The following is an 18,508-nucleotide window of genomic DNA, read 5'->3' as shown; positions in this document are numbered from 1 at the left end:
GCAGGGCTGAGAGATTAGCAGGTGGCGGCATCAGCACCTGAAACGGTCCCAGAGGAGTAGCCGTAAGCTTGGCAAGGGCCGACACGGAAGGCCCCGCCAGGTGGCGCCCCGAAGGGTGGGGAGCGGGATGCCTCACTCCCCTCCCTGCCTCTCTGGTGGAGCCGGGGCAGGGTGCCCGGGCTCTCGCAGCGCTCTCCAGGTCGGCTCTCCGCGGCGAGGCGCATCGCCCTTTTAACAAGAGGAGTAGCCGGCTCTCTCTGCCCGCCCCGGCGTGACCGCGCGTGTGCGCGCGCGCGGAGCCCGTCCCTCCCCCGCCCCTCTTCGCCCGGGCTCTCGCTGGCTAGCTCGCTCGCTGCAGCCGCCGCGGCCGGGCGCAGCCGCGCTGCCGCCTCGCTCTCTGTGCTCGCAGTCTTTCGCCGCCTCCTCCCCTGGCCCCGGTGCGAGGGGCCTGGGGGAAATCGCCCCAGAGCCCCAGAGCCTTAAGCTGGGCCGTGGGGCAGGGAGAGCGGATCCCGGGACGAGGAGGACGAGGAGGAGTGGAGCCGAGGTGAGCGCTCGCGGCCCCCGGGGAACGCTGGGCCCGGGGCACGGGCGTGGCGGGGAAGACCCCCGGCGTCTGTCCGAGGGACGGGCGGACTAGGAGGAGCAGGCCCAGGCCGGGCGGGCCTCGCCCGGGGGGCCTCGGCTGAATTCCTGGCGCATTACTCAGCACGGGGCAGCAGGCGAGGTGCGCCGGCCGTGCGGGCCGGCCGGCCTGGGCACCCACCCCCCGGGCGCCGCGGTGTCCCCTCGCCCCCGGGCGGGCCGCGGCCCCGCCAGGGCTGCCCCCAGTGGCTAGGGGAGGAAGTGGGGGCCTTGGCATTGGGCGGGCAGGGCTGGGCACCCTGGCATTTCCCTCCTGGTCCCGCCGGCTCCCCCCCTCCCCCGGGCGATCAGTCCTGGCCTCGCCTGCAGTTCGTGCACCACCCTCCGTCTCCATCCTCCGGGGCTCTGTCTCTGTCTTTGATCCAATTCAATCTGCGTTTCTTCTCCTCGGGTCTTCTCGGGCCTTATGACTGGCTGCTTTGAGCACCCCCGCCCCCCAAGCTCTCATTCATGCCCCACTTTCCACCCTCAGTGCCCGGCCAAGAGACCACTCTGCCCTTCTTGTATCCTGGAAGGTGAGCCCCCACTCTCACCCACTATCCCAACCTGCTGCCCCTTCTTTTCCCTTCCCCAAGTGGGGAGTTACAGGTCAGGGCTGTACTTCCGGATGTAACTGCTGGGATCTTACTTGGGAATTTTTCTGTCACTGCCCAGACAGCCGCATCTCCCTATTCCGCCCCCCACCACCTCCTGACCCCCAGCCTGTAGAACCCGAGGCGGAGAGGAAATGGGGTCTTGGGTGTGAAGAGGAAAACCCTCATGCCCTCCCTGCCCTTGTCCTGTATGGGCGTAGGCTGGCTCAGCCTCTCCTCCCAGGGTGTAGGCACCAGCTCATCCACATTCCTAGGCTCCTGCCTGACACCTTCTAGACAGTAGGATGCTGGATGCTTGGGTCCTGTATCTGGGAGTGGAATTAGGCTGTTTCCTCTTTTGAAGACCCAGGTATCTGAACACCCAAGCTGCCTTTTATTGGCTCTTCCTCCCTCCCTCTACTCCATCAGGAACCCAGTATCCCCTTTACTCATTCTTGGTAAGAGCCCTTTCCTTAGAGAATTGTAGGGAAACAGGATGGCCCCACCCTCCTAATCTCATTGTGCTTGGAAGAAAGAGCTGAGGTGCTGGGGGCAGGTGGATTTGAAGAATCTCAAAGTAATCAGTGATGTTTGGATCCCTGGTTCTGGGTGCTGAACCTCAAAGCCTGAGGACTTCTCTGTCATCACTTTTATCTTTCTACATTTACATTTGGAGACTGGCTTGGTGGGCTGTTGTATGTGTATAATTTATATATACATATGTATATGTTTCTTTCATGTTGGCTTAATGCTAGTGCCTTCTCTCTGAGATGACCTCCAATTTACCCTGTATATACATAATTGTTTGCATATCGTCTTCACCATTAGAATGTGAACTCCTTGATGATAAAGATTATTTTTTCCCTTCTTTGTATCCTCAGGGCTTAGCACAGTATTGATTAATAAATGATTACCAACTGACTAGGCTGATGGGGTCAGAATCCTTCAGGGTAGTAAGTTAGTTATAGATTTCTCTGTGTTTTTCTCAGTTTCTTCTTGTCTCCTATTTTCTATCTCAGAGCTCTTCTCCCTTTTAATGTCTCTATGTCCCATCCTAATTATTCGCTTACTCCTTTATGTTTCACTGTATTTTTCATTGCGTCTTCTTTTCATTCACCCACACTCCCAAGCTGTGTCTCTCCTCCGTGTCCTAGCCTTTATTGGCAGGTTTAGGATATTTCTCCAAGTTGTTGGTTTCACTTTGGACAAAACTCACCTAGACTGTTAGGCACTTAATTCTTTCCTCCATTACTGTCCTGGCCGTGCCCCCTAGATAGAACCTAGAGATTTCAGGGCACTCCATCCAATATTCTCTATAGTCCAGTGTTGTCCTTTGTCCCCTACAACGCAGGAGCAACCAGGCCCAAAGCATAGGATGGGGCCCCCCTTACAAGGGCCAGTGGCAGCCAGAGGCAACACGGTACCCCCAACCTGGGGCCAGGACACCAGGTAACAGACTTGGGAGTTGGAGGGGGGAAGGAAAGAGGGAAGGACACACAGGGTGAGGGAAAGAGCCGGGGTTGGGAGATGGAAGTAGGTTTCTAAATGCGTATGTGGCTGGAAAGTTGGGAAAGGTAGGAGTTACTTGGGGCCCTGAGGGGGTGAAATGGTGGGATGGTAGTCTCTTGTCACCTCTTCTCTTCTTGGTGCTACCTGTGCCATCTTCCCCCCTTCCGTTTTCCAGCTGAGTAGGGTGGGAGTCTCTAGGGCCATGGCAGGTGCCTCAGTGAAGGTTGCTGTGAGGGTACGACCCTTTAACGCCCGAGAGAGCAGCCATGATGCCAAGTGTGTGGTCAGCATGCAGGGCAACACCACCTGTGAGTGAGTCCCAGGGGCACTGACAGGGATTTCTGGGATTGGGGGAAGGCTGGAGGACACTGGACATGCCCACTGGAGGCACTGGGAGGGTTTTAGGTGAGCATAGAGTGGGGGTGGGAGCAGTCCTTTCTCTTGTGTGTTCTCTGGGCTGTGGGGCGGGTGGGGGGGGTAAGGAATGTTGGCCTGCAGCCCTCATTGCCCAATCAGGGAGGCAGCTCAGTGGGAAGGCAGGTCTTAGGGAGCCAAAATTAGCTCTAGTGACTAGAGGGGGTTGGGGAGTCTTAAATGGGAGCTGTGGACTGGGGCAGAGGGTTCCTGGTTCCCTGATCCAAGGGCTGAGGCTATATGGGGAAGGAGTTCTGGGGCTGGGAATCTGGAGCCCATTCCTGTCCTTACCTCATTTCCTTTTGTTAGCCATCACCAATCCCAAGCAGAGCAAGGATGCCCCCAAAAGCTTCACCTTCGACTACTCCTACTGGTCCCACACTTCGGTGAGGTTGCTTATTTGGTGAGGGAGGGTAGACCACAGTGTCCTTCAAGGGAGCAGGGGAGGGAAGAGCTGAGGATTTGAGGGGTGGGAGTAGGACTCTGGGTAGTGAGGAAGGCCTGGGAAAGGCAGGATGTGGTTAGGTTCTTGGGTTCTGGCTAGGGAATAGGGGGACTGGGGGACAAGATGCTTGAGTCCTGGAAACTGAAGACCAAAACAGCTGGTTCTCATCTCTTCCTTGCCCTCCTACTTGACTTCTGCGTTCTTGATCCTTTTCAGGCAGAGGACCCTCAGTTTGCATCTCAGCGTCAAGTGTATCAGGATATTGGAGAAGAGATGCTGCTTCATGCCTTTGAGGGCTATAATGTCTGCATCTTTGCCTATGGACAGACGGGTGCTGGAAAATCCTATACCATGATGGGGCGGCAGGAGCCTGGGCAGCAAGGCATTGTGCCCCAGGTACGTCCCTCAGATGTATCGGGAGAACTGAAAGGGGAGATCCCTGGGTCCCTGAGGGAAGTCGACAGCAAAGGACACAAGTATCTGATTTGGGGAAGGAAGGGAAGGTTTCAGGGTAAAGGGAGAGCCTAAAGATTAGAGAATTAGAGAGCTTGCCCCAGGGGACTCTTGGGACTTTAGAAAGCACCCAGGCTTAGGGTTCGAGGAGAACATGAGCTAGCTAGGTGGGAGGGAGAAGACTGAGTGCTGGAGCTAGGTTCCTTTTCTTGGTAGAGTTTGTGGTGATTAGGGTGGCATGGAGAGGTCTAATTCTTGCCTTTTTTTTTTTTCTCGTTCTTCCTTTCCCTTCTCCTTCAGCTCTGTGAGGACCTCTTCTCCCGGGTTAATGAGAACCAGAATGCCCAGTTGTCCTACTCTGTGGAGGTGAGAAAAGGACTTGGAGAAATTAAATGCCTGGGTCCCTGGGGGACCCAGAACTGGGTTAGGTGGAATAGAGAAGCAAGTTAAAATTAACCCACACAGATCATTGTGTCCTCCATGCCAGGTGAGCTACATGGAGATCTATTGTGAGCGTGTACGGGACCTTCTGAACCCCAAGAGCAGAGGAGGACTGCGGGTGCGAGAGCACCCCATCTTGGGTCCCTACGTTCAGGACCTGTCCAAGCTGGCGGTTACCTCCTATGCCGACGTTGCCGACCTCATGGACTGTGGCAACAAGGCCCGGTGAGGGCTGGGAGCCAGAGGGCAATAGCACTGGAGGGGGAGGAAGTCTGGGCCTGAAGTGCCTAAATCCCAGGAAGAGGGCTAGGGCTAATTAGGCTGGATCCCTGGATCCCAATCCCCTCTTTTCCCCTTTCTTCAGGACAGTGGCTGCCACCAACATGAATGAAACCAGTAGCCGTTCCCACGCTGTCTTCACCATTGTTTTTACCCAGCGTTGCCATGACCAGTTCTCAGGACTGGACACAGAGAAGGTGGGGCTTTTTGTCTCCTCTCTGGGCTCCTCACCATCTGTTCTTCTTCAGCCTAGGACCCGTTGCTTTTCTTCTCAGGGCAGGGAAACACCCTTCCCCACATTATTGGAAAGAGTATGTCACTTTGATCTGATCATCTTTCCTCCGGTTTCCACAACTTCCTTCAGAAAGAAAAAATAAATAAAACGCTTGTAGACCCTTTTCCTCCAGCCACTGAGTAGTTGCCCAAGTGTCTGCTGGGTAGCTCCGTCGCGCTTCCTCTTTGCTCTTCTCTCCTCTCCTCTTTCCCTGGCCTAACTCATCATTTCCTTCTCTTCTTTTAACTTCTGGTCTCCAGGTCAGTAAAATTAGTTTGGTGGATCTGGCTGGGAGTGAACGAGCTGATTCTTCGGGGGCCCGGGGCATGCGGCTGAAGGTGAGAAGGGTTCTGGAGATGTAGGGCGTGCCACGGGGAGAGATCCATTTCTGACAGTGTGATGTGCGGAGCTCTAGGAAGAAGGTGGGGGTAGAGGATGTTCTCTTGTTGGGGAGGCGGGAGGAGTGATTCAGGGGCCATCTCACTGCCCATACTCTTTTCTTCCCCTTCCAGGAAGGTGCCAATATAAATAAGTCCCTCACCACATTAGGAAAAGTGATCTCAGCCCTAGCAGAGATGGTGAGACCTGGACCGGTATTGGGGGAAAGAGGGAGATATAGTGGTGCAACAGCTCCCATCTCATCCTACCTTGCACTTTCTTTTTGTCCCTAGCAATCAAAGAAGCGGAAATCAGATTTCATCCCTTATAGGGACTCTGTACTTACCTGGCTACTAAAGGAGAATTTAGGTGAGAGCTCCTGTGCCCCACCTTTCTTTATTGAGTCTGTTATGCCGCTGACTGTTCTTTCTACTTGGCCAGATTCCCTGCTGTCTCTATGACCACTTAGTCACTTCCCATGCCTCCCGCTGACCCCGGGACCTTCACAGGCATTTCACAGTTCTCTCATTGCCACCAAGACTCTACGGTTAACTTCATAATTCTTCATTTAATTCCTAGTCTCCATCCCCCAAGTGCCCTGCTGTACCATGGCTCTTATGTTCACTACCTGACCCTCAGTCAGCTTTACCCCTGTTGAAATCCAGGTTTCTCTCCTTTATTTCCAGGAGGAAATTCACGCACAGCAATGATTGCAGCGTTAAGCCCTGCAGATATCAACTATGAAGAGACACTCAGCACCCTCAGGTTGGGACTCTGGGACACTGAAGGCATCAGATGGACAGGCAGGGGAAGCCAGGGACTTAGGGAATAGTTGCTTAGCACCCTGATTTAGGGGCTCCGTAGTGCCCCTGCTACACCTTTAGACATGTTGATTGATTGGAAGAGATGGAGATGCAGACAGACAAACAGACCAATAAAAGAGAGCTGGCTGAAGTCTAGGCCACCCTGACCCTCCCTCCCTGCCCCAGATATGCAGACCGCACCAAGCAGATCCGCTGTAATGCAGTTATCAATGAGGACCCCAATGCACGGCTGATCAGAGAGCTACAGGAGGAGGTAGCCCGGCTCCGAGACCTGCTGCTGGCCCAGGGGCTCTCAGCCTCTGCTCTGGGAGGTATAGGGGACTGGGAGGTTGGGAGCTGGGGTTCCATCCTTTACCTGCTGTATGTGGTCAGGGTGCTCCTTCATGTTGTTAATGTTTTGGATGAATTCAATTCGACACATATTTATTATCAAGTGCTTATTATTTACATATGAAGATCTAAGGTAGGCACTCATAAAGCTTGTAAATGGCACAAAGTTCATAGCTAATACCATGGAGAGAATTGGGATTCAGAATTATCTTGACAGACCAGAATTCTAGGACCAAACCAGCCAGACAATGTAGGGATAAATAGAAATTCTTATAGTTAAGTTCTAAAAGTCACCTTTATAAGTATAGAGACCTGGCATGGCAGCAGTTGTTAAGAAAAAGATCTAGGAATTTTCAGAAGTGTGTAGAGTCCGGATCGTAGGAAGGTTATAACCGTAATATGTTCTATACTGGTCAGATCACATCTCTAATGTCATATTCTATACTGAGTTGTTTTTAAAGGGATGTTGACAAATTGGAGTATGTCCAGAAGAAAAGACTAAGGGGATATGGAATTGTCTTGTTCTTTACACAAGCCACAATATTAACAGTAGTGATGATAACAGCTAGTATTTATAAAATCTTTAAGGTTTGCAGAGTACTTTACAATTATTATCTCATTTAAATCCTCATAACTATCCCCATTTTACAAACAGGAAAACTGAGGCAAGCAGAGGCTAAGTGACATGATCTATTTTACATAGCTAAGTGTCAGAGACAGGATTTGATCTCAGGTATTCCTGACTACAGGTCCACTACCCTATGTGCTGTGCCACCTAGTTGCCATAATCATTCCCATCTCTGCCCTTGGAGAACATGAAAGACAGCCATGTAGCAGGGAGAGTAGGTTTATTCCCTGTTGTTTTAGAGGGCAAAACAAATGTGTGAATGAATATTAACCAGGGAGAAGATTTAGGCTCAGTATTAAAAAATTTTCTAATAGAGCTATTCAACAACGGAATGGATGGATTGAGCTACTTAATGAGGTGATCAGTGAGCTTCCTGTCCTTGAAGATATTCAAGTGGGCCTGGAAGAACATAATTTCTTCTCCCTACCTCCCACCCCCAACTTTTCCCTATACCAAACTTTACTGTTTCTTTGAGGACATCCGTCACCATGTTTCTTACTTGGAGTCATCCCTCATTCTTATATTTAATCAGTTGCCAAGTGTTAGTGATATTATCTCTCCTTATTCCATCCTTTTCCTTCTTTCAACACAATTACTGCCCTAGTTCAGGCCCTTAGACTTTCATCCCATCTTACCTATTAACTATTAAAATAACCTCCTAATTGGTTTCTCTGCCTCTTCTCTCTTGCCTCTTAAATTCATCCTCCACAGAATTACCAAAATAACCTTGGGTTGTAGGTCTAACCATGTCATCCTCCCGTTATAAACAATTTTAAGTGTTTTCCTTTTTTTTTTTTTAAGATGCAGTATAAACATACCAGCCTACATTTAAAGCCCCCCATAACTTGGTACCAACCTATTCCAGACCTGATATTTCATATTACTCTTTAATATTCTTTAATTACATCCAAACTGGCCTCTAGCTATTCCCTGAGTTTAATATGCCGTTTCCTATTTTTATGCCTTGTCACAAGCCATCCCCTAATCCTGGAATGTTCACCCCCCCCTTCTCAGAATCTTTATTGTCCAGCTCAGAGGCCATTGACCCTAAAGCTTTGCCTCTTTCTTCCTTTCCTCAAATTACCTTGTATTTACTTATATTTGGACATGTATCTTCCCAGTAAAACAGAGGCTCTTTGGGGGCAGGGAGTCTGTGTATCATCCCTGATGTATAGTGTAAGCACTTAAGCTTAGGAGCTTTATATGCTGAATTGTTGATGAACAGCTGTAGGAAGGATTCTTGCTCTGGACCAGATGATTTCTGAATTCCTTTCTAACTCTGTAAGATTCCATGGTTCTAGATGTTTTTTTCTTTGTATTTTATAGTATTTCTGTCTTCTCAGACTCACTCTCTTTTGCCTCTTTCTCTGTCCCAGTTGCAAAGCTAGAGGAGGGAAGTTGTGGGACTGGCTTGCCTGCCCTGTCGCCCCCACCTGCTCCAAACTCACCTTTGGGTCCTCCAGTTCACAATGGGGAGCTAGAATCATCATTCTCTTCCAATGCTGAGCCGCATATCGGGCCTGAGGAAGCTATGGAGAGACTACAGGTGAGAAACCTGGGAGTCCATCAACTGGTGGGAGCACCAGAGTTTCTTGGAGTGGGAGGGAGCTGGAGCTTTGTGTGCTTGAGAGGTCTCCCTGGGAGATGCTTGTCAGGGGATGTGCTGACCCACTATCTCTGTGGTTCCAGGAGACAGAAAAGATCATTGCAGAGCTAAATGAAACGTGGGAGGAGAAGCTACGTAAGACAGAAGCCCTGAGAATGGAGAGGTATGGGCTTGTGAGGTCTGTGGATACCTGGGTATCCAGAAAGGGAAGAACTAGGGGTTGGGTTATTTATCCCTATGGAGAAGAAGCATGGGGAGCAAAAGGGAAGCAATCTGAGCATCTCTTTTCCTTACCCACAGAGAAGCATTGCTGGCAGAGATGGGTGTGGCCGTACGAGAGGATGGGGGGACTGTGGGCGTCTTTTCCCCCAAGAAGGTGAGGAAGCCAGGTGAACAGTCAAAGGGGAAGTCTGTGCTAATGAGGGGAGGAGTGGTAGGGATGGTGAGCAAAAGGAATATTTATGTTTGATTCTGTTGTCTCCCCCGTGACCTGCCCCTCCAGTATCACTAACCTTTCTCCCTGTTTTTCTTGATTTCTTCCAACACAATCTCATCTCTGTCTTTTACTTCCCTTCTCAGTCTCTTGAGTTGCTTATGTGCCCCGCTTTTTAGGGGCATGCAGAAGTTCCTGCTGTAAATCTATTAGTCAGACATTTGTAAAGTACCTACTGTGTGCCAGAAACTGGGATTCCAAGGACAAAGATAGAAACCTTCTTCTGGGAATTCAAGGACAAGGACAGCCTAATGGAGGAGACAGGTTTTTATATTTATATATCATAAATGTAAATACAGAATAAATACAAAGTAGCTAAGTACCAGCGTAATTTGGGAGAAAAACACCAGCATTTGGGGGAACAGGAAAGGCTTCTTGCAAGCAGATGATGTTTGAACTGTATGTTAATAGAAGACTCTTAACAGAAGAAAGAGCCAAGGTAAAGAGGGAGAAAACTCCAGGTATGGGACAAGGCAGTGCAGAAGCACAGAGATGAGAGATAGCCTGTCACGTATGAGGAACAGAGAGAAGGTCAGTATGGCTGGATTGCAGAGTGTGGAGGGGAAATAATGTCCAATGAGGCTGAAAAGATATGTTGGACCAGGTCATGTAAGGCTTTAAAAGCTAACCAGAGAGTGGTAGGCTTTTGTTTTTGTTCTTTTTAAATCGTAGAGGCAATAGGAAGGCATCAGAATTGATTGAGTAGTGGAGTAACATGGTCAGACCTGGAATTAAGAGTTATTACTTTGGCAGCAGTGTGTAAGATGTTGCTTGGAATGGTAAGAGACTTGTGGGAGGGAGGCCAAGTCTCGGAGACTTGGAATAATCTAGGTGAAAGAGAGTGAGGGCCTGAACTAAGACGATAGCTTAGAGTGGAAAGAAGGGGTCTGATGGAAGAGATGTTGTGGAAGTAGAAATGGCAAGATGACAACTGATTGGATGTATGAGGTCAGGTAGAATGAGGAGTCCAGGATAATACTGAGGTTATGAACTTGGGAGAGTGGTGCCTTTGACAGAAATAGGGAAGTTTGGAAGAAGGGAGGATTTTAGGGAAAAGAAAATGAGTTTAGTTTTAAACATCTTAAGCTGAAGATTCCTCTGGGACATATAGTTTCAAATGTCCATATAGGCATTTTGTGATATGGAACTGAAGCTCAGTGGAGAGAGGGGTCAGATGTATCTGTGTCGTCTATGGAGAAATGATAGTTAAACATATGGAAATTGTTGAGGTCATCGAGAGAAAGTCTTGGAGAGAAAGTGTCCTTAGGCCCTTCTTTGTGTCATGGACAGAACCCCTTTGGTAGTCTGGTGAAACCTGTGGACTCCTCATAATAATGGTTTTTTAAACACACAAAATAAAACTTGTAGAAAGCCAATTATATAGAAATGGTTATCAAAATGTTAAAATGACAAGTTCATAGAACTTAGATTAAGGACCTGTGTTGTAGAGAGAGAAGAAAAGAGAACCTAGAATAGAACCTTGGGGAACATCCACAGTTAGGGTCCATGTTATGGATGATGAGCCAGCCAAAGAAACTGAGAAGAAGCTGTCAGACCAGTAGGAGGGGAATCAGGAGAGAGTAAGATTACAAAAACCCAAAGAAGAGAGAGTATGGGTGGTGGGGTGGTAGGCAGTGTCAGATTCAGTTTAAAGGTGAAGGATGAGGACTGAGAAAGAGCCATCAGATTTGGTAATTAAAAGATTGTTGATAACTTTGCCGAGAGTAGTTTTGTTTGAGTGGTTAGGTCAGAAGCCACGTTGCAAAAGGAGTAAATGAAAAGAGAGGAGTTGGAGGCAACAAATACAGATAGCTTTTTACAGGAGTTTGGCTAATAAAGGGAGGAGAAATATAGAATGATAGCTTGAGGGATGGTAGGGCCTAGTGAAGTTTTCTTTTTAAAGATGAAGAAGACGAGTATATATATTTTTTTTGGGGGGGGATGCTAGGCAATGGGGTTAAATGACTTGCCCAGGGTCACACAGTTGTGTCAAGTGTCTAAGGCCGGATTTGAACTCAGGTCCTCCTGACTCCAGGGCCAGTGCTCTATTCACTGCATCACCTAGCTGCCCAGACAAGTATATTTTTGTAGGGAAGGAACCATCCCTTAAGAGTTTATGATGTGCTTGGAGAGACAAGGCTAATGAACATTAGAAATGAGTGCTAAATTGTATAGTCTTGATTTTGAGTATAATAGGAGTCAGAGAAAGGTGAGATTTCTTGGTGCCAGAATCGTCAGGTAAGGCTTCATGGAAGGAGGAGAGCTTACTTGAGCTAAGCCTTTAAGGATGAGAACTATTTGTATAGGCAGAGTAAAATGGGGGGAGAACATTACAGTCTTCAGCAGGTACTGAGTAAGTACATTTGATTGAATTTAAGGTATTTGAGCTTGGGGAAAATAGCATGTGTAAAAGCAGAAATGGAAATTATCTTGGTTTATGTATAGAATCATGAAGAGATTAATTTGAAGCAGATACTTCATACTGAATAGTTGGGATTGTTAATCAAGAATTGGAAGGCCTTGAATTCCAGGCTAAGCAGTTTGGACTTGATAAGTCACACTGGATGTTGTAAGGGGCAGGGAGTAGGTTCATAAGCAAGGGAGTGACATGATGACATGAAGGGACATGAAGTGAGAATGGGATGAGACTTGTTCTGTTGGGCCCCAGAGAGCTGGAGCTGGAGCAATGGATAGAAACTGCAAAGAGGCAAATCTATGCTTGATGTCAGGGAAAACTTCTAACATTGTAACTATCCCATAATTAGCTGCATTCAGAGGGAGGAAGTGCCCTCTTCTTTGGTGATCTTTATGTAGAATTTGCAGAACCATTTGTTGGTGACCACTCCTTTTGAGTTTGGGTTGGATTAGATGGCCAGAGGAGACACTTCCAACTCTAAATTCTGAGACTACCATATGCAGGATAGATTAGAAAGAAAGAAAGAATAGAAATAAGGCCCAAAATAGCACATGAGTTTGGGACAGTTGTATTGATCTAGGTATAAGATGCTAAGATTTTGGATTTAAGTGGTGGCAATGGAAATTGATAAGGAGAAACATTTTTAAAAAGAGAAATTTTATAGATGTAATAGAATTTGTGATATCGTATAAGAGGAAGAAAAACTTAAAGATGACACCAGAGTTTTCTAACCAGAGAGATAAAGAGTTACTGGTATTGGGGAATTAGGAAAAGAATGCAGTGAATTGATAAGTTTTATTTTGGGACTTACTTAGTTTAATATGAGAATGGTCCATTTGAATGGAGAGGTCCTTTAGGCATTTGGAAAAGGGAACCAGACTATAGGTGAGATTAGGTGTCGAGATGTAAGAGTTTTTGATATAAAGGTGATAACTGGATACATGGCAGTAGATAAATTCTCCACATTCAATAATTGAAGAACAGAGGGCCAGGAGAAATAGGATTGGAGGGCACCCATAGTTAGGAAGTCAGAGGATTACGAGAAGCTGGCAATAAAAACAGTAGCTAACATTTGTATAGTGTTTACCCTGTACTTCATGATACATACTCTTTGATCCAGTTACACTGGCCTCCTGGTTGTTCCACAAACAAGACACTCCATCTCATAGGTCCTGGCATTTCCTTTGACTGTCCCCCAGACCTAGAATGCTCATCCTCTTAATCTCCACCTACTGGCTTCCTTTAAGTCTCAGCTAAAGTCCCATCTTCTACAGGAAGCTTTTCCTAAACCCTCTTAATTCTAATGCCTTTCCTCTCTTAATTATTTCCTATTTACTCTTTTTGTTTGTATCTGTTTATTTGCTTGTTTTCTCGTCAGTTCAATTATAAACTTCTTGAGGGCAGGGACTGTCTTTGCCTCTTTGTACATCACTAGTGCTTAGCATGGTGCCTGGCACGTAGTAGCTTCTTAATTGTGTTAACTAACTGACTGTCTTGAAGGTTTGCAAAGTGCTTTGTCATCCTCTTTGAACCTCACTACAGCTTTTCCAGAGGTAGGTAATACTGTGGTATTATCTTATTTTTGCATTTGAGAAAATCAAGGCTCAGAGAGGTTAGGTGACTTGCCTAAGTGTCCAAAGTGAGATTTGAACCTAGACTTTCCTGATTACAAGTCCAGCACTCCACTCACAGAGTGTGGCCATCCTGCCTTTTCATTAAAAGAGTAATTTAGAGAGCTAAGAAAACCCAAGTCCAGTGTTAGGGACTAACCAGAACCCTGCCAAGGGAGGGGACATTCTCAAGATGGGGTGGCCATAGACTTGGCAAGAGGGAAGTTATTGTTAGTGTCTGAGAGAGATGTTTCAGTAGAAGTGTAGGGACAGCAATGAAGCTTAAGGCAGATGACAAGGGAATGAGAGGCTAGGAAATAAAGGCAGCATCCATGAAAGGAGTGTGATAGACAGAAGAAGCAGATGAATTAATATGGGGGAGGGCTTTAAATGAAGCTTTTAAGAGGTGAGAGGTAGGAGCATGTATGTTTTCAATCATTTAAAAGAGAAAGAGAGTAAATATAGTAGAGGTGGCTGTTTAATTGAGGAAATGAAGGTCCAGGAGACGTAGGGACCTGCATGGTACATGCAGTGCAGCCAGAATGTGGAGAACTGGTTTGAATCCTTGATCTGACACTTAAGATTTAAGGAATAGGGTAGTGGAAAGAACCCTGGGTTCAGTTCTTACCTCTTAGACTTATTTCCTGTGTGACCTTGGGCAAGTCACTTAACTTCCTAGACCTCAGTTTCTTCATGAAATGAGAGGCTTGGGTTGGACAGCCTCTGAAGTCCTTTCCAGCGTGAAACCCATGAGCCTGTGTTCGTAGCATATGACTGTGGGCAAGTCATGTGAGTTCCTTCCTTTGTAATATGGGGATAAGTACTTGTAGTAAGAGCCTCACAAGGGCTGTCTTCAGGAAAGTGCTTTCTAAGTCTTGAGTGTTGTAGAAATGTGAGTTATTGGGCAAGAATGTGGTTCAGAGTAAAGTGGAAAGGTCAGTTCTTGAGATGCAAAGGAAAACTATATCCTTTTGAAACTGGAGAGAAAAATAAGATAAGCTTTAGATACCAGTATTTTAAAGTGAAAACAATGTTATATGAGGGGGTTCTTACCAATAATCTCAATCTATTATGACATGGGATTTTATTACTCAGTTTAAGAAACATTTATTAAACTTCTGCCATGTGCCAGACCCTGTCCTAAATGCTAATGATGCAAAAATAAAAGTGACAGCCCTGGTCGTGCCCCACGTTTACTGGGGGGAAACACATCATGTGTACAGTTAAATAAAGAGGGAGCAGTCGCTAACAACTGGAAAGCTTGGGGGAAGGCTTCATATATTGGGGAGGGGAGAGACTAGAAGCAAGGAGACCAATAGGCTATTGCAGTCATGTAGACAAGAGGCAATGAAAACCCAAATTAAGATAGTTGTTGAGTTTACATAAGGAAAGGTTGTGTGGGATGAGGATGCCCATTCCACTGTGGGGCATTAGCTACAAAACTTGGCAGCTGACAGTATTGGGGATGAGGAAGAAGAAGGACCAGTTAGTGATGCCTGAGATTACAGACTTAACAAGATGCTCTCTCTCCTGACTCTGAGCATTTTGACTGTCCTTCTATGCCTGGAATAATCTCCTCCTCATCTCTGCCTTCTGGATTCCTTCCAGTCCTAGCTAAAATCCCACCTTCTACAGGAAACTTTTCCTGATGCCTCTTAATTCTATTACCTTCCCTTTGTTGATTATTTCGTTTTATTCTGTCTATACCTTGTATGTACATACTGTTTCCATGTTATCTCCCCCACTAGATTGTGTAGAAAGGGAGAGGGAGAGGGAGGTACTCAGGAATGACAGGGTGGAAGATGGTGGCTAGTCTGAAGAAGCAAGATCCCTGGGAATTCAGTGCTGAGTGACTTAGTTCTTTCTGGGCGTGGTCTTCAGAGGTCGGGTTTGGAGATCGAGAAGGCAATGGCGAAAAGATGGTGGAAGATGAACTAGGAGAGGAGAGGGGATGGTTGACAGTGTCAGAAATTACGGGAAAGTAGGCTTAAAACTGACAAGCAATTTAGCTCTCAGGGGAATGTGTGTGTTTCAGTTCCATGTGGGAACAGAAGCCAGAAGCAAGAGTTTGAGAAGTAAGGGGAAGGTTAAGAGGTATAATTGGACTTTCAGGACTTTGTGGAAGATAAAAGAGATAAAGGAAAATAGTTTGAGGGGATGATAGGCTCAAGTGGAAGGAAGGGTTTTTCTCCCTTTTTAAAGATTTATTGATATCTTGTTTTTTACACTGTGGTTTTGATATACTATTCTCACTCCTAGTTGAACCCTCCTTCATAACAAAAACAACTAAACAAAACTGATCTGCAAAAACAGTTGCTTATGAGAGAATGTAACATTCTGTACTAGTAGTTCTCTCTTCTCTTTTTTTGAGAGGAGCACAATGTGTTTTATTAGCTGTTCTCTGGGACTAAGATTAGTCCCCAAAGATAATGTAAGTTCCTCTCTTTTTTAGTGTTGTTTTAATTTACTAATTGCAATTGTGGAGAAACAAATTCATTACTCTGCATTTGGGGCACAAGCCTGCCAGAGACAGATTTATTAATTTAATTATTCTGATTTTAAGCATCTCATCAAAGAGAAAGGAATCCCAAAGGGGGCAGACTTTCCCCATGCTTTTGTGAATCTCACAAAGAAACAAGCCATATTTGAGTTGCAATTTGTAATCTGCCCAAAGACACAATTCTACACTAAGATCTCAGGTGAAAGTTCAGTGAAAAAGTTTTGATTCATCAAACAATTCCTTAACTTTTGGCATTCCCTGGAGAATTATTTTGCTAAAATGTTTCATTCCCTCTTTAACCGTTTACCCTAAGGATTCTTCTGGTCAGAGGTGAACTCAGCAGGCATTAAGAGATTTTTAACTGAAGTTAATCAAAGCATTATCCTAATCATTTTGGAGAGGGCTTAACCAGGCCTTTCCTTTTAGAAACTAGGCCTTCAGGAAAAAATGATATAAGAAGATTTCAGTGCAGGGCATTGTTTCAGAATCGATAGCACAACTGATAAGGGTTTCTCATTAAGTTGAGTAGTCCAAAGGCTTTGGGCTAGAATACTAAGAAAATGGCTTTCTTAATATTTGTAAAAGGGATGAAGGAGGCTAATATTCTTCCACAGGTCATTGTAATACACATAGTGTATTGTTCTGTGTCTGCTTAACTTGGTAATAGATTCAGTCAGTGTAGTGGTGTAACTTTCTTCACTGGGGTATTAAGCCTCATGCGAGAAGGAGTGGAGCAGCAGTATGGTACAGGGGAAAGAATGCTGGATTTGGAGTCAGAGGAGCTGGTTTCAGATCTCCCTGGCTCTGCTCCTTAGTCATTGTGTGACCTTGGGCAAGTCAGTTAACCTCCAGACCTCACTTTCTCTTCTGTAAAATGAGTTTGAGGAGTGGAGCCAAGGTGGCAGAGTGAAAGCTTGCTTGCGGTCTCCCCCAGACCCCTCCAAATACCTGTAAAAAATGGCTCTAAACAAATTCTAGAGCAGTAGAACCCACAAAAACACAGAATGAAACAAATTTCCAGCCCAAGATAACCTGGATGGTTGATTGGAAAGGTTTATTGCAACAGGCTGGGAGAGGAGTGCCGTTCAGCCAGGGCCCTGTGGGCAAAGACCAGGCCTCAGCAAACCTGGAGCAGGCCTCAGGGGATTGAATCACAGGCAACTGTGACAGTTTCCAGACTTCTCAAACCACAAACACCAATGACAACTTAGAAGGTCAGTAGGAAAAGTCTATTTGATCACAGTGAGAGAGAAGCTTGGTCCCAGCCCCAGTCCTGGCGCAGCCTCGGGGTGGTGGCTGCTTCTGGAGCTCTCAGCCCACAGATGGCAGGGGGATCAAGTGGCTGACCAGAGACGGGTTGCAGGGATCTTTTTGCTGGTGCTGAGGCAGGAATCTTTTGCTTTCCCCATGCTTGGATCTGGGTCACAGTTCTGGGTGGTGGTCCTGGGGCAAGGAGGAGTGCTGGTGTGATGAAGCTTGTGCTGGTAGTGAAGAGGAAATCCTCACAGTTCCAAGGCAGAAAAGACTGCTTGTGGTCTCTCATAGACCAGAGCACAGGTCAGGAAAGGAGTAAACACCTCACCTTTGGTCATACCGCCTTGGAAGAACTGAAAATTTACAGGTCCCTAGAAGTTATCTCTGAAAACAGCTGCACAAAGCCCCTGAAGCTTGGGACAGTACATTCTCCACACTGGAAGCAGACCCCTACCTTAACAAAGAGTTTAAAAGTCAGATTATTGCCTGGGATCATGAGCAAACTGCACAAAAAAAAGTCAGACCATAGAATCTTTCTTTGATGACAAAGATCGAAGCATACAACCAGAAGAAGACAACAAAGTCAAAGCTCCTACATCCACAACCTCCAAGAAAAATATGATTTAGTCCCAGGCCATGGAAGAACTCAAAAAGGATTTTGAGAAGCAAATAAGAAAAGTAGAGGAAAAACTGGGAAGGGAAATGAGAGTGATGCAAGAAAATCGTTATGAAAAACAAGTCAACAGCTTGTTGGACCCAAAAAAATACTGAAGAAAACAACACCTTAAAAAATAGCCCAGCCCAAATGGCAAAAGAGATCCAAAAAGCCAGCAAGGAGAAGAATGCCTTAAAAAGCAGAATTGGCCAAATGGAAAAGGAAGTCCAAAATCTCACTGAAAAGAAGACTTCCTTAAAATGAGGAGTTTGAACCAGATAGCCCCTAAGGTTCCTTCCAGCTCTAAATCTGTGATGCTAGAAAGTACACCATGAGTATAATCCAGGTTTGAGATTTTACAGGATGTAAGACAAGGGTGTGATATTAACTGTAAGGTGAAGACTGAAAGGAGGGAATTGATAATGGTCTGGGAGAATACAGAGGGTGGAGGTTTCAGTGAGGTCCCTTACGGCTCCCAATCTATTACTATACTCCTTTGTGGAAGAGTGAAGCCAAAGGAGAGATGGCAGGACGAGAGAGATGATCAAAAAAGGAAATTTCAGAGACTGAACTACTGAAAATGGCCCAGCTTTGGTTGATGGCAAAAATTGAACTAAGAGGCAAATCACTTTGAGGGACATCAGGGTTTATCTTGAAATCCCAGAGTATGAGGGCAGGGGTTGCTAGAGAGGAAGCCAACTACTGAATTCCTTGAGGAAGAAAAGGTTGTCTCATAGAATAAGAGATAGGACAGGGAAGTAACAGTAGAACAGGATGACTGT

The 18,508-nt window shown here is 46.4% G+C and overlaps 1 protein-coding gene across 3 annotated transcripts in view; it reads left to right on the top strand.

Annotated features, from left to right (window-relative positions):
• Positions 1 to 302: 302 nt before the first annotated feature.
• The window catches only part of KIF1C (kinesin family member 1C), a 33,967-nt gene continuing 15,761 nt past the window's right edge, over positions 303 to 18,508 (top strand). The window contains exons 1-17 of one of the 3 annotated variants that reach the window (XM_020966489.2): positions 303 to 547; positions 1,118 to 1,160; positions 2,569 to 2,666; positions 2,902 to 3,034; positions 3,450 to 3,526; positions 3,802 to 3,981; positions 4,339 to 4,404; positions 4,526 to 4,704; positions 4,844 to 4,955; positions 5,293 to 5,370; positions 5,545 to 5,610; positions 5,704 to 5,779; positions 6,097 to 6,175; positions 6,400 to 6,545; positions 8,569 to 8,738; positions 8,882 to 8,961; positions 9,099 to 9,174. In XM_020966489.2, coding sequence (XP_020822148.1) covers positions 2,929 to 3,034; positions 3,450 to 3,526; positions 3,802 to 3,981; positions 4,339 to 4,404; positions 4,526 to 4,704; positions 4,844 to 4,955; positions 5,293 to 5,370; positions 5,545 to 5,610; positions 5,704 to 5,779; positions 6,097 to 6,175; positions 6,400 to 6,545; positions 8,569 to 8,738; positions 8,882 to 8,961; positions 9,099 to 9,174 — 1,491 coding nt within the window. In that variant the 5' untranslated portion in view covers positions 303 to 547; positions 1,118 to 1,160; positions 2,569 to 2,666; positions 2,902 to 2,928. Of the gene's footprint in view, positions 548 to 1,117; positions 1,161 to 2,568; positions 2,667 to 2,901; positions 3,039 to 3,449; positions 3,527 to 3,801; positions 3,982 to 4,338; positions 4,405 to 4,525; positions 4,705 to 4,843; positions 4,956 to 5,292; positions 5,371 to 5,544; positions 5,611 to 5,703; positions 5,780 to 6,096; positions 6,176 to 6,399; positions 6,546 to 8,568; positions 8,739 to 8,881; positions 8,962 to 9,098; positions 9,175 to 18,508 lie in introns of those variants that run through there. The other 2 variants (XM_020966488.2, XM_020966490.2) reach the window with 2 other exon arrangements.

Source organism: Phascolarctos cinereus, unplaced genomic scaffold, assembly GCF_003287225.1.
Source record: "Phascolarctos cinereus isolate Bilbo 61053 unplaced genomic scaffold, phaCin_HiC Scaffold_5;HRSCAF=322, whole genome shotgun sequence".
Lineage (NCBI taxonomy): Eukaryota > Metazoa > Chordata > Mammalia > Diprotodontia > Phascolarctidae > Phascolarctos > Phascolarctos cinereus.
This window is presented reverse-complemented; position numbering and strand designations above follow the sequence as displayed.